General features: G+C 47.1%; 1 protein-coding gene across 1 annotated transcript in view; it reads left to right on the top strand.

Annotated features, from left to right (window-relative positions):
• TPO (thyroid peroxidase) overlaps positions 1-14,101 on the top strand; it is a 945,924-nt gene that overhangs the window by 23,619 nt on the left and 908,204 nt on the right. Inside the window, exon 2 of the mRNA XM_086925200.1 lies at positions 6,414-6,498. Coding sequence (XP_086781326.1) covers positions 6,414-6,498 — 85 coding nt within the window. The remainder of the gene's footprint in view (positions 1-6,413; positions 6,499-14,101) is intronic.

Genomic DNA, 14,101 nt, shown 5'->3' with positions numbered 1-14,101 from the left:
GGCACATGGTCAGAACATAACATTTGCAACGTTCAGCTCAGTATTATGATGTACCATAATTGTGACTGTTCGCGGGGTAAAATAGACATGTCTTGCCGAATTATTTCAATTGTGGATGACACTATGTTGCTCAGTGAATAAGTCCTGGATAATAATGTGGTCGTACCGTTGTCAACCACAGCCAAAGCCTTTTCTAAGTTAACACTGTCAATCTCACGCAATCTCTCAGCAGCTTCTTTTTGAGTAATTTTCTACAACTCATTTATATACTGTACAAAAAGCGCTTTTGACTTGACTTCCGGGGACGTTTGGCCAAAGTCCCTCCTCTCCGTCAAGGGGAAAGATAGGACTACTTACAACTAAAGATCAAGGTTACTTACAGGTTTTCACAAAATATTGAAGTGGCCATATGGTAGGTCACAATATAATTATGGCCCGCCGAGTTGCATGGTTGGGAAGCTCTAGGAAGAATAGAGAGGGCGATTGTATAGTTATAAACTTTAATAGCCCAATACCAGTACCTAGGATCCTTAGGGAGTTGGAGCCAAGTACAACGTGGGATGGACAGGGCATTGAAATATTGCCTCTGGGGTTTTTTACAGGCCAGGTAATCAGGGCCCATTTAGTCACTGTATTCCTATGAATAGGACGCCCGCCAATAACATTTGCTTTCCAATGGGAACAGGAGGGTGGAATACAAAACCTATGAAAATAAATAGAGCTTGGCACAGAGGAGACCCAGGATATATTACAGATGTTGAGGTCACAAATAGATTTAATGTTCTTTTGGGCCTCAATTACTGCGACCGACTGGGTAGTAACTGAGCTAGCTGTCACTTGCAGGAAGACTTTAAACCCCTTCCTGTTTATCCTTTATGTCAGGCTGACATTATGAATGGAAACACTGATCCTGTTGCAGTTATTCGTAACACTACTGCTCTCTCCACTCCCCCAGTAGGTATCCCCCCAGGACTTTCTCATAGCAAGAGGGATGGTGTGGGAAAGCTAGTTTCATGGAACATAGCTGGCATGCGCCTTAAACAGGAAACACAGGATTGGCTAAACTTTGTTAACACTTTTAAAATGTGCATTTTTCAGGAGACGTGGCTGTGTGAACCCTCTTTTGCCCAGGGGTATTTAAATTATTCGGTCCCAGCAACTAAAGGTCCTAAGGGCCGTCCTATGGGTGGCCTGACTATATGGGTCCGGCAAAGTATGTTGCTAACTGTTAAGGTGGTAGATGTTGGAAGTAAAGATATCCAATACATTAAAGTGGATATGGGCCCTCTAGGACGGCTTGACATTTATAATGTCTATGCCAGGGGCAACAAGGGTGGGAGGTCAAAGGTTTTAGAGGCTTTGAGCTCCCTTCTTGAAACCCATTCTCTGGACAATAATATTATCATAGCCGGTGACCTGAACCACACCTTTGAACCTTTGGCCATTTGTGATGATTTTGCTGGGGAGGAAGAGGTTAGGCAATGAAGGGTCCCCAAACTAGAACTGAATCCTTTCAATCGATGGTCCGAAGATATTATCTGTTTATATGCTATTTGTCTCGAAAGGGGTTTAAGGGCACTATACGGGAGGACCAAGAGTGACAAGGTGGGGGCATGCACCGTTGACAATGGGCGACATAGGAGCAGAATAGACTATGTTTTGTGTAGCTTGAAACTCTGGAAATTAGTCTGCAACATGGAAGTTAAATGGAGGATTGAAAGCGATCACAATCCGTTGTGCGTAGGGCACAAATGGTGGACACCCGTCAACGAGACCCCGACTCCAGGGAGGGATAGTGCACCTTCCATTGTCCCTACAAACGATATGTGTAGGTTAAAATGGCCATTTGTTTTGTCAAACCAACGGTCTATGGATATTATTAACGCTGAGGCAGTTAAAGCGATAACGGCCATGGAGCCGGTCAATCCAACCATATCAAGACCGAATACAGCAACAGAAATCCATGATAATCTTTTTTCTATTATCAGGAACCATTTTCTGAAACCAATAAAGAAGACCAGTAGGGAAACTATCAAGCCAGCAAAGTGGTATAATACCCAGTGTAGGAACACCTGCTTAGCTTCAGGTACCGCATTCAAGAGGAGAGAACTGACGGCTATTCGTATCACTAGAAATGCCTATAAGGATAGTATATCCACAGCTAAGAAAATGTGGGATGAGCTCCACTGAAATGAGCTAAAGGATGCGAGTGGGAAAAAAGACTCCAGGCTCTTTTGGAACATTGTAAAATGGGGCAGGGGTGGAGTTCCTGACCCTCCTGATAATAACGTATCGGAGGAGGACTGGGTTAACTATTTTAATCCCCAGTATGCCGAAACGCAACTTGGTAGTGAGATGGTTGGGTTTAGGCCAGTTTACTTTAAAGATAACTCCTTCAGTAATAATGAAGTAATGATGGCCCTCAGCTCAGTAACTAGTGGTAGAGCCCCAGGCTTAGACGGGATCCCGGCGGATCTCTTTATTATTGATAAAGAGCGCTAGTGTAAGTATATCTTCTTGGTAATGCAATGGCACAGGGAGCACCTGTGCCGACATCCTGGCAAGGTGCAATCATAATACCTGTATTCAAGAAGGGAGATCGATCCCAACCCGGGAACTATAGACCTATAAGCTTAATTGACACCATCCAAAAGGTGGTGGGGAGTATGGTTGTCAACAAGCTTTTGAACTGGGTGGAGGAGAACAACGCCCTGTCTCCATTCCAAGCTGGGTTTCGAAGGTCCACCAGTACGGTGGACCTGGTATTCCGATTTACCTTACTGCAGTGGCGAACTGTGTTACTGGGTGAGGGCAGCCTGTACGCAGCTTTTGTTGATTTGCAGGCTGCCTTCGACCTGGTCCCAAGGTCTAAGCTGTGGTCGGTACTGAGGAACCTGTGTCAACCAGAAGAATTACTGACAATGATAATGCGGCTGCATGAAGCAAATTTTGTCAAGATTCAGTGGGGGGGGGGGGGTCATGGGCAGGGAGTGGTCACCGTAGACTTCCCAGTGGAGCGGGGAGTTCGGCAAGGATGTTCAATGGCCCCCACGCTCTTTTCCCTGTTTATTAACGGAGTCCTGGCTCGCATGCTATCTGCCAATGTGGATGCTCCTTCTCTGGCTGGTATTAAGATACCGATTTTAATGTTCGCAGACGACACCCTGATTTTATCAAAGACTCCGAGCAGCCTACAGCGAGCACTACTTATTTTTTACAATTTCTGTGGGGAGCATGGCTTAGAAGTCAATGTGGTTAAAACTAAACTTATGGCCTTTAACCCCCATCAAAGTTTAAGATCCAAGCTGGCCATGAATGATCACCCTCTAGAGAGCATTCTTGTATCTGGGTATCCATGTAACAGATGATCTTAGATGATCCCAGCATAAAGATATTGCAGTCCTAAGGCATAAACTATTGGCTGGTGCTCTTGGTTCAGAGCATAGAAAATCTAGGACAAAACCAATTAAGCCAGCACTGCAGGTCTACAAGGCCAAGGCCCTCGGCTCTGCACTATATGGTGCCGAGTTGTGGGGCTTTGAGAAGCTCCAGTCATTACAAACATCAGAAAATAAGTTTCTCAGGGCAATCACTGATCTTCCCAAAAGTACTCCATTGCTCCCACTCAGGTACGATCTGGGCAGGAAGGCTGTAGTAGATCTTGCGAGGCTTCGTCCTATTCTAAACTGGAGGAGGCTCTGGACCACTCCTCCTGAGCTTTACCATTATGCCGAGGGGTTTCTAGCTATAATCAAAGCGGATGTGTTCCATAAAATAGGCTGGCTGAATGCTCTTAGAACTATGCTGGGTCATCTCGGTCTCTAACGGCTCTGGGATAATCCGACTGGTGCCCCCTTCCCAAGTAAAAAAGTTCTAAAGGAAATCTATTGGGAAAATGTGGCTACTCGGAATTGGAGAGATACCAATGCTGGTTCTATGGCTGGAGGTTTCTTAGAAGCTAAACTGTATCCCAGCTTAGAACTCTATTGGGATGCTATAACCACCCCTAGGGACAGGAAGCTCCTTTTTCGAATTAGAGCAGGTGCTCTCCCCCTTAGGTCTCTAACAGGCAGGTGGGGGGGGGTGTTCATCTAATAGCAACTGTCCAGCCTGTGGAGCACACAAGGAAACAATTGGTCATTTCTTATTTGCTTGTAGAACCTATGTAGAACCCAGGCGCATTTCGTTAATACCAGTGTGCAAAAACCTAGGTACCACCTGTAGCGCTGTAGCTTTAGGAATTATTTGTACTAGCACTTTTTTGCCTCTAGTTATAGCAACAGCCAAATATCTTGGATGGGCATGGACTATCAGACAGAGTGTGTTAGGCAGCTGATCGTCCTTTATTGTACTCAGGGTTTATCTGTATTTTATATTACCTGAATATTTTATTCGCAATTGTTACTTATGAATTCATGTTTTCTAAATGCAGTGGTGCTTTCTTAATGATGCTTTTATATTTGTGATTGTATGCACTTTTATGGGAAAAACTCGAATAAAGCATCTTTGATTTGATTTAATGTGAAGGAATCAAAGAAATATTTTACTTTTTTCTGAAAGAAATTTGAGAGATTATCACATAAAGCTTGATTGCAATTACTGCCATTGGGTGTGACCATTTTAGATAATTTTATTACTGTACTAAAAAGTTTCTTAGCTGAATTTTCAGATCGACGAATCTTGTCTGTAAAGTATTTTAATATAAGGGGCAGATTTATGAGGCCCTTGCGCCACGTTTACGCCTCTGTTGCGTCACGCAAGGCGGCGTAAACGTGGCGCATCCCTACAAACGATTTACAACGTGACGCATCTAGGCAGATGCGTCACGTTGTATAGCCCTGCGCCGCTTGTGGGCGTTCCGGCGCAGGGTGGGCGTTCCGGGGCAGGTGCGCCTCGCAAAAGTGGCTGAGTGAAATCTATGAGATTTCACTCAGTCACTTTTAAGCCAATGCTGCGTCAAAAGCCTGCGCCTGCTTGAAGCAGGCGTAGGTCTTGACGCAGCATTGTTAAAATGGGGCACCCCCGAGCCTTGCTGGAGCTGCATCGCGCTTGCGACGCAACTCCAGCAATGCGACACCTTTCCGGCACAGATGCGTCACGCATCTGTGCCGTTTTTGCACCATGGTGCGCCGCATTATAAATGCGGCGAACCATGGCTGGCGGAGCTGTGGCGCACTGTGCCCCTTAGGGGCAGATTTATGTTAACTGGCGCATCCCCAGGGATGCGCCAGTTAACATGCGCCACAGTGCGCCACAGCTCCGCCAGCCATGGTTCGCCGCATTTATAATGCGGCGCACCATGGTGCAAAAATGGCACACATAAATCTGCCCCTTAGGGGCAGATTTATGTTAACTGGCGCATCCCCAGGGATGCGCCAGTTAACATGCGCCACAGTGCGCCACAGCTCCGCCAGCCATGGTTCGCCGCATTTATAATGCGGCGCACCATGGTGCAAAAACCATGGTGCAAAAACGGCACAGATGCGTGACGCATCTGTGCCGGAAATGTGTCGCATTGCTGGAGTTGCGTCGCAAGCGCGATGCAGCTCCAGCAAGGCTCGGGGGTGCCCCATTTTAACAATGCTGCGTCAAGACCTACGCCTGCTTCAAGCAGGCGCAGGCTTTTGACGCAGCATTGGCTTAAAAGTGACTGAGTGAAATCTCATAGATTTCACTCAGCCACTTTTGCGAGGCGCACCTGCCCCGGAACGCCCACCCTGCGCCGGAACGCCCACAAGCGGCGCAGGGCTATACAACGTGACGCATCTGCCTAGATGCGTCACGTTGTAAATCGTTTGTAGGGATGCGCCACGTTTACGCCGCCTTGCGTGACGCAACAGCGGCGTAAACGTGGCGCAAGGGCCTCATAAATCTGCCCCTTAGTGTTTTGTATTCCGCAATTCACTTTTTATAGACCTCTCTTTCATGAGAGTCATATTTGGATCTCAAAACTCGCCCTAGTTTCCTACATAATTGTTTCTCAGTTCTCAGGCAGTGAGAGAACCAGGGTTCTGAGGGGGTTTTACAACGATTGATGAACGCTTTTTCAGGTGCTGGAGTGTCCATTACATTTTTTATCCAGGTTGTATACGTCTGTGTAGTTGTCTCTAGGCCTTGCATAAGATCGAGGTTGGTTTCTGGCAGAGTTTATGTCACATTAAACATCACATTACGTTATATGTAGTGTCAGGTTAATCTCACACTACAAAGCTATATGCTAGCTTAATAAATAGCTGTTCCTGCTTCAAAACATATGTTTATTTATCTACTTTGTATGGAAATGTATTAATATTTTTTTTAATGCAACAAGCATTACTTTACCATGTAATTAATCTAAGCAATGAACATACTGTGAATTATTTCAAGATTTGTGTTAATAGAGGTGTTATTATTTAAACTGCTCATATTTACAGGTAAGAATGAACGTGCCACGGTTACCAGCGCTTTCCAAGAAGGTCTTAAAATAGTGGACAGTGCAATTTACACAACAATAACAAGGTATGATCAATCGTGCAATAAGCTGTTGACCCTGTCTATAATGCAAGTGTAAGGCTTGAAATAGATTCAAAAAGTCAAACCACAAGACAAAATAAATTCCCAACAACTTTTGGAAAAATAGCGCAAATGTTAGTAAATCATGACACCAAAGTCACAAAAAAAGGCACTAAGAGGAACCGGATTTATTAATTTTTAAATGTTATAAATAGCACCAAAAAGTATTAAATGCCAAACTCAGTCAACTGGTTTTGGAAGACCGGTCCTAGCCGCGTTTTGAGGCTGACCTGAATGGGGTGTGGGTAGGCAACAGAAAAAAGCTTTCACCTGGTCGGAAATTTTACCTTTGAGGTTAGTCTCTGAAATGGCATCCAAAATATTAAGTGGGGCAAGCCTTTAAGTCACGTTTAGTGGCTTAACACTGCCTTGAGAATAAGGCCCCTTTCACGCTAAATTTAGCGCGAAAGAGGAACGCAGTGGGTGTTGCAATGTGCGTTCCACCGTAACACCCATTGTGATCGATGCTGCCACCTATTATCAAGGGCAGCGATAATAGGTAGCAGCCCCGAACTTAAGACCAGAAACATCCTGGTCTTAAGTTGGGGAAACAAGGAGAAATGCTTCATTTCTCCTCATTTTTGTTTTTTCCATGTGCGCTGCCTTGTGCAACAAGCAAAATGGTATTTCAGGAATGTTCACGTGCAGGAAGGGGAACCTTCCTATACATGAACAACCCTCCCCTGCACACAGACACCCTTGCAATCTGGTGCAAAGGTGCCTGCGTCGGCGCTAAGTTGTGAAATTTAGTGCCATCGCAAGGGGAAACGCCAGGCTGCACCACATTCTTAAGAATAGAGTGCAGCCTCACGTTTACTAAGTGGCGATGAGAGGCATTAAGCCAAGGAGGCTAACGCCTCTGACCCGCACTTCATTGAGGACATCCCACTAAGTATGTATCGTATTCTCATTTGATGGAGCAGGGATGTTAGGGAATACATTGGTAATCTGTATTGCAGACAGAAACTGAGAATGGAGTGCAAACCCAATTTTATGAAGGGATGTTTTAGGGATTCATATGAAGAACAAATGTAAAATTTGAATGCCAAATATTCCATTTTACAGTAAAAATTTTAAACACATATGTGAAAAGGCAATAGGTCTACAGACCACTATGAAAAGGCTCTCATACAAATATTCGATATAGGGCTTCTACTTCCGACCCCTGTCTCTCACATTTCTCAAATCACAGCCATATATCATTCTCTCAACACTTCCTGTCTCTCCCTATGTAGCCCACTCACCCTCACTCTCCCTCTCTCTCACATTCTCCTCAACAACTTCCCCTGTCAACATCTGTTTTCCCTCCACAAACCCCCATCTCACTCTTTCTATCACACTCGTATCCTCACGCTAAGTCATTCTTTCTCCTTCTGGCTTCTCTTCTCCAGCAATAGTGTGTCTTTTCTTGTCTGTCTTGGTCCTTGACGCCTACGACCCTCCTTTACGCTTTTAATCTCACTCTTGCTCGTCCATTTCATGGTGGGGAAGTTGTTATAAGTAAGTAACCTTAGGCAAGGACACTGCTGGTATTTTTCCATTTACTTTTTATTTTGCGTACAGACGTGGGTAGGTTACTCGTGCCACTTTCTTTTTGTTTATTTGATGGTGGGTTGGTGTGCATGCAATAGCTTTTGCACGTCCGTTTGATGGTGTCTTTTCCTTCAGTAAAGCTAACCTTTGTAAGAGTAATGCTCTGCACTCCCATGATATCAAAGGGCTGCTGGATACCATTGGTGGGCATTGCTGTTATATTGCTGTCTATAAACAGATGAGAAATGTTCCAGCTCACATCTCAGAAGCCGGATGCATCACAGTGTATCATTACAGTTCCTAGGATAAATACTGCTCATGTTTTATTTTCAATTATTGATACGTTTAGTCTAGTGATGTAAATGTGTTCTTATGCCTTTCAAAATAGTGCTGCCAGGTAGTGAGAGTGAATTTTATTTAGCAGCGTAGCAAAATGAGCACAAAATAAGAAATGTCTGTGTCAGGGCTAATGAAATAGACACGTTCTGGCAGAAAGACAATGGTTCAAAAAGAACACCTATTAATGAAGTGAGAAGCTGCTTCACCCTTTTAGAAGAAAGTGGCAATGTTACAACACTTTCTTCCTGCCTTTAGATGAGGGCGCTGTGGCTTTTCTTTTTACCAAACAAAAGGTAATATCATTGCTTTAATAGGTCTGTGCCTGTTTAATTGCTATTCTGCTTGTGGGTGCAGCAGCACAATAAAATGTCATCATGGACATATTCAGCTTCTGCTCTGACACCTACAATGCTCAGATTCCAGGTCTGGAGGCTAACAGTCTGAGGCACCTTTGGAATCTTGTTTGTGTGCACCGTGATGAAGTTTAGGTACAAATGAAATGCCCGCCTCTACAGTGTCTTCATTGGTCTAGTGCTCCACAGCAGACCAATTGCAACCCTGAGAATGTTTTTCCCCACAACCTTTTTCATTAGGTCATAGGCGGGGGAGACGTTAGGTTTGTTGACCGCACCCCAACCTTTGCCAAGATGTGAAGGGGAGGGATTAGACAATCCAGTCTACCTCTGACTCCAGCTTTTCCTATCTTTTCAAAGACTGAGAGTGGGACCAGTGAACCTGCCCCCCTCCCACCTATTATAATATGGAAAGGAGCAGATTGAAAGGCCGGTCTTGGCATAACAAAGGCTCCTTCAACCCCTACAATTGACAGGGTGGCCGAGCTCCGAGAGGGCGGGCTCCAAGCTCCAGGGGCCCCCACAGCACCGTACCCTGGCCTGAGAGCTCCTGAGTGAGTACAGAGGGCGGGTCCCCTCCATGTACTTTGCAGGGAGCCCCTCAAGCTTCGTTACGCCACTAGACAATATCCACTCCTCCTAAAGCATCATGGCTTGTGAGCTGTACACCCCAAAGGGCTTTAAAATTGTGTGTTTTTGCACTGCTTGACCTTGCTGCGTTTCAGTCGGAATCAGAAAGCTGAACAAGGCTCATCCCAGCTATCCCTGCACATGTGCAGAGGAGATGGTTCAGCAGCAATGCCTGCAATCACATTAAACAGTGCAGAGGCTCATAGGAGCTGGTATGAGCCTCTGCACTCTTTAGTGCGCATGAAGGGCTGAGAGTGGGTGGCGTAACTCTAACTCCTTCTTGAAGGAGCAACCACTGGTTCTTTCTTACTTTACTTTGATGTTTCAACATGCTTTATCTCTGCTTGGCCTCACAATTTAGAGTAGGTTCTATCATTTATGTTCTGTACTGTTCTGTTCTGTTCTGTTATGTTATGTTATGTTATGTTATGTTATGTTATGTTATGTTATGTAGACTTGCATCACTCTTGAATGTATCTAGGCACTTTGACCAGGCATGAATGGGCATAGGACTTCACTGAGTTATTCGAAGAGCCAGGCCTTTAGGTTTTTGCAGAATTTGTGAAGAGAGGAGGAGCCCTGATGTTTTGAGAGAGGTTGTTCCAGATTTTGGGTGTGATGTAGGACGACCGAACTCCAATTCTGGAGATCTGCCCGATTGTTGATTAACTTCTTGTATATTAATGAAATCGTACTATCTGGCAGATGGCCATCGAGTATACAGTCCTCAAGTGGGGAGGACTCGGGAACATTAGCGTCGGCAGCGAAGACCGATGTCAAGGCATGGCGGACCTGTGCGTATCTGAAAAACTCTCTATCACTCAGCTCATACTCATTCTGAAGTACCTCAAAGGTCTTAACCGCACCCTTCACCCAAAGGTCACCCACTCTGCTTATACCAATCATATCCCATTTCTCAAAACCTTTCGTTGTCCAGAGGCATCCCAATCTTTCTGATGCATACAAAGGGGTCGCTCGTGTCAATCGGTCGTTCCATCCCAGGGCCACATTTGCATCATTCCACACACACACAGCAATTATAGTGGGTCCCTTTAGATTCCTCCCCGCTGCCCGAGAGTAGAGCGCCCCGTTGTAGTTACCACCCGGCAGCTGAAGCTTTTCCATCTCAAAAGCCGGATTTGGGCTGGGTGCAAACATTGCGTGATTGATTGCGGACAGTTGGGAGGCCCAATCGTACCGCCTGATATCCGGGAGTGCCATGCCCCCGTCATACCTGGGGAGAGTTAGCTTAGCAAGAGCAATTCGTGCGCGGCCGTCCCAAACGAGCCGCCTCTGTAGGCCTTCTACCTCCCAAAAGTAACTTGCCGGAATGATGTCAAACGAATTCTGGAGTGCGTATAAAAACCGAGGCAGAGACATCATTTTAAAGAGCGCGTCGCGGCCGAGCGGCGACAACGGCAATCTACGCCACCGAACCAAGTCTAGTTTTAACCTACGGAGAGGGGAGGAAGATCGTGCTCATAGCGGGCCGCTGGATCTAGCGATATAAAAATCCCCAAATATTTGAAGCCGGATTGGGAGACCTGAATGGGAAATCTACTTGGTAATGGAGGGAGGCCGCCCGAAATGACATATATACAAGACTTAGACCAATTTATGAACAAACCAGAATTCTTGCCGAACGAGGTGAGAACGTCAAACAAGATGTTAAGGGATTTACGAGGGGAGGTAAGGTACAAGAGAATATCGTCGGCATACAGCGAGATTCTGTCCTCAAAATCGGGAGCCCACTGAATGCCCTTCTTCGATGGCTCCCATCGGAGCCAGGCTGCAAGCGGCTCTAAAGCAAGAGCAAAGAGCGGGGGGGACAGCGGGCACCCCTGTCTCATACCCCTCTTAAGTGTGAAGGACTTGGACACTCAACCGTTGACAACCAACTGAGCCAGCGGTTCCCTATATAAAAGTTTCACCCACCCGATAAATTCCGAACCAAAGCCAAATTTCGTGAGGGCGGCCCAGAGATAAGGCCATTCTATCGTGTCAAAGGCCATCGTGGCATCCAAGGAAGCCAAGATGGCCGGCTCCAGAAGAGACCCCGCCCTCGCGAGAACGCCATGTAGGCGCCGCAAGTTGAGAGCGGTGTTCCGATGTGGGATAAAACCGGATTGATAAGGTCACAAATCACTGTAAGCAGACGATTGGCGAGAACTTTGGCTAGAACTTTAGGCTCAGCGTTCAACAGGGAGATGGGCCTGTACGATGCGCAGCGATCCCGAGGCCTGCCCTCTTTAGGAATTACCACGATCGTTGCCAAACGCTGATCACAAGGGAGGGTGCCAAGGTCACGTGGCTCCATGAACATATCGCGAAGATATGGTGCGACTTTATCAGGGCGCAGTTTGTACAGCTCAATAGGCAAGCCGTTCGGGCCCATAGCCTTGCCCGAACGGAGAGAACGAATTGCGATCGCAATCTCATCTGCAGACAACGGAGCCTCCATGCACTCTCGGTCCTCCTCGGATAGGCAGGGCAGCGCAATATCACGCAGCAATGAATGGGAGTCTTCCTCATCTCTATCAGACACGGGGGAGTACACAGCACGAAAATAATCCGCAAAACACTCCACAATCTCACTTGGGTCAGTCACACACTCACCATCTAAAGTCTGAATCACGGGGACCACACGATTCGCTCTTTCTTTCTTGTCAAGCCACGCAATCAATTTACCCGCCTTATCCCCAACATCGTACAGTCTACCCTGCTGCTCCCTGTACATCATCTTGGCAGCATCCGTGACAAGGGATTTATAGTCTAGCTGCTTCAAACCAAGGGCGTGGAGTCCTTCATGGGTAACGCCTGATTCTAGGTCAGCCTCTTGTTCCAGTATGTCCACCTCAAGACTCACAACCTCTTGATACCTAGCTTTCTTAGTTTCAGCAATTAAGGATAAGGCCTGTCCACGAATAACAGTCTTGAAAGCTTCCCACAGGGACACAGAAGAGGAAACAGACCCCTCGTTCTCCAGGAAATAGTGGTCTAGGGACTTTATCAAACCGTTTCGGGTCTTGGGATTACGCAAATACCAGGGGTTGTTCGGGGCGACCCGCCCCGCAGCGTTCACCCCTGTGTCCATGCAGAGCCACAATGGAGAATGATCCGAAATGCCCCGGGCCAGGTGTCTGATCTCTCTAACAGAGGAAGACTGGGCAGCGGGCATAAGGATGTAATCAAGTCTGGAGAGACTCCTATGGGCCTCAGAGTGAAAGGTGTACTGACTCTGTGTCGCATGCATCAACCTCCAGCAGTCTACCAGGCCAAAGGTGTCCAAGAACCCACCAAGCCATGACTGGGACTTAGGAAGATCCCTGGGGGAGGTGACGATCTATAGTAGGAGAAAGCACAGAATTAAAATCCCCGCCCATAAGGAGAGTGCAATCAGGGAGCTCCACCATCACACGGCTGATATCTGAGAAGGTGTAGGTTTGGAGACCTGGGGGAACATATACAGTAAGCAGAGAGAGAGTCTTACCCTCCCACCTACCATTGAGGGCGGCGTAACGCCCTCTGTCGTCGAGGAATACATCATCAATCTCCAGAGGGAGAGAGGACCGAACCAGAAGACCCACCCCTCTAGAACCTGTAGTGAACCCGGAGTGTGCGACCAGGCGATAACCCCACCTATTCATGGCATGACACATATTTCCCACCAGATGCGTCTCCTGCAAAAGTACCACATCAGGAGACAAGCGACGCAGATACTGCAGTACCACCCCCTGTTTTATGCGATCACCCAATCCATTGACATTAACCTCAACCCACTACCTCCATCCCAACAAGTGATGCAGGAGCCACCCCACCAAGAGCAGAACACTCGAAGTATAGAAGAAAACAATGCGTCGCCTTGAGAAAGAAAAACACACTCACAAACACCCCTTCCCACCCCCCAACCAACACCCGTTACAACTCCCCCCTCCCTGCACCCCTGCAGTAGACTAAAAAGCCACCCCAACATGCAGTGTGCCTGTCGCCCTAACATTCCCACTCTACAAAAAGACCCTGGAGGAGGAAAGAGGCCCGTTCCCCCCGCCACCCTGAAGGGAACAGCAGTGAAACATGTGCATACAAAAGGAATAGAACCCAGTGGGACAATGTCTAGTATTCGGAGATCAGGGGCCGAAGCATCATTACTGTACAGGCTCACCACCTTCGGCACCACCAGGGTGCTCAGTCTGGTCGTTCCGGCCAGGCAGGGATTCCAGCCAGTCACTCACAATCTCCAGCCGGTCGAAAAAAAATGTCCGTTCCTCGTACTCCGCACGAAGCCTGGTAGGGAAAAGCATTGCGTACTTCAATCCTAAGTCCAGAAGACGTTGCTTTACACCCTGAAAGCCCATCCTCTGCCTCTGGACGAGCTGAGTAAAGTCTGGGTAACAGTTTACTGTGGAATTCTCGAATTTCACCGGGCCGCTCACCCTCGACGCCTGCAGGATAGCATCACGGTTCCTGAAATGAAAAAGTTTGGCGATGATAGGCCTCGGAGGTGCGCCCGGTTTAGGCTTTCCACCTCATCTAATCAAAGCAAAGACCGTATGCCTTTCCGTGGCGGCATTGCCGCCACGGAAAGGCCTTCCCCAAAGCCCATCCTAATATGGCTAGCGGTGTCTGATAGACACCGCCACCATATTAGACCTTTTCCGCCACGGTCGCAAGGCTACCGCGGCGGAAAAGGGGCA

The sequence above is a fragment of the Lissotriton vulgaris genome, chromosome 6 (genome assembly GCF_964263255.1).
Source record: "Lissotriton vulgaris chromosome 6, aLisVul1.2, whole genome shotgun sequence".
NCBI classification, from domain to species: Eukaryota; Metazoa; Chordata; class Amphibia; order Caudata; family Salamandridae; genus Lissotriton; species Lissotriton vulgaris.
Note: the sequence above shows the minus strand (reverse complement) of the source record. Positions and strands in the feature narration are given on the sequence as shown.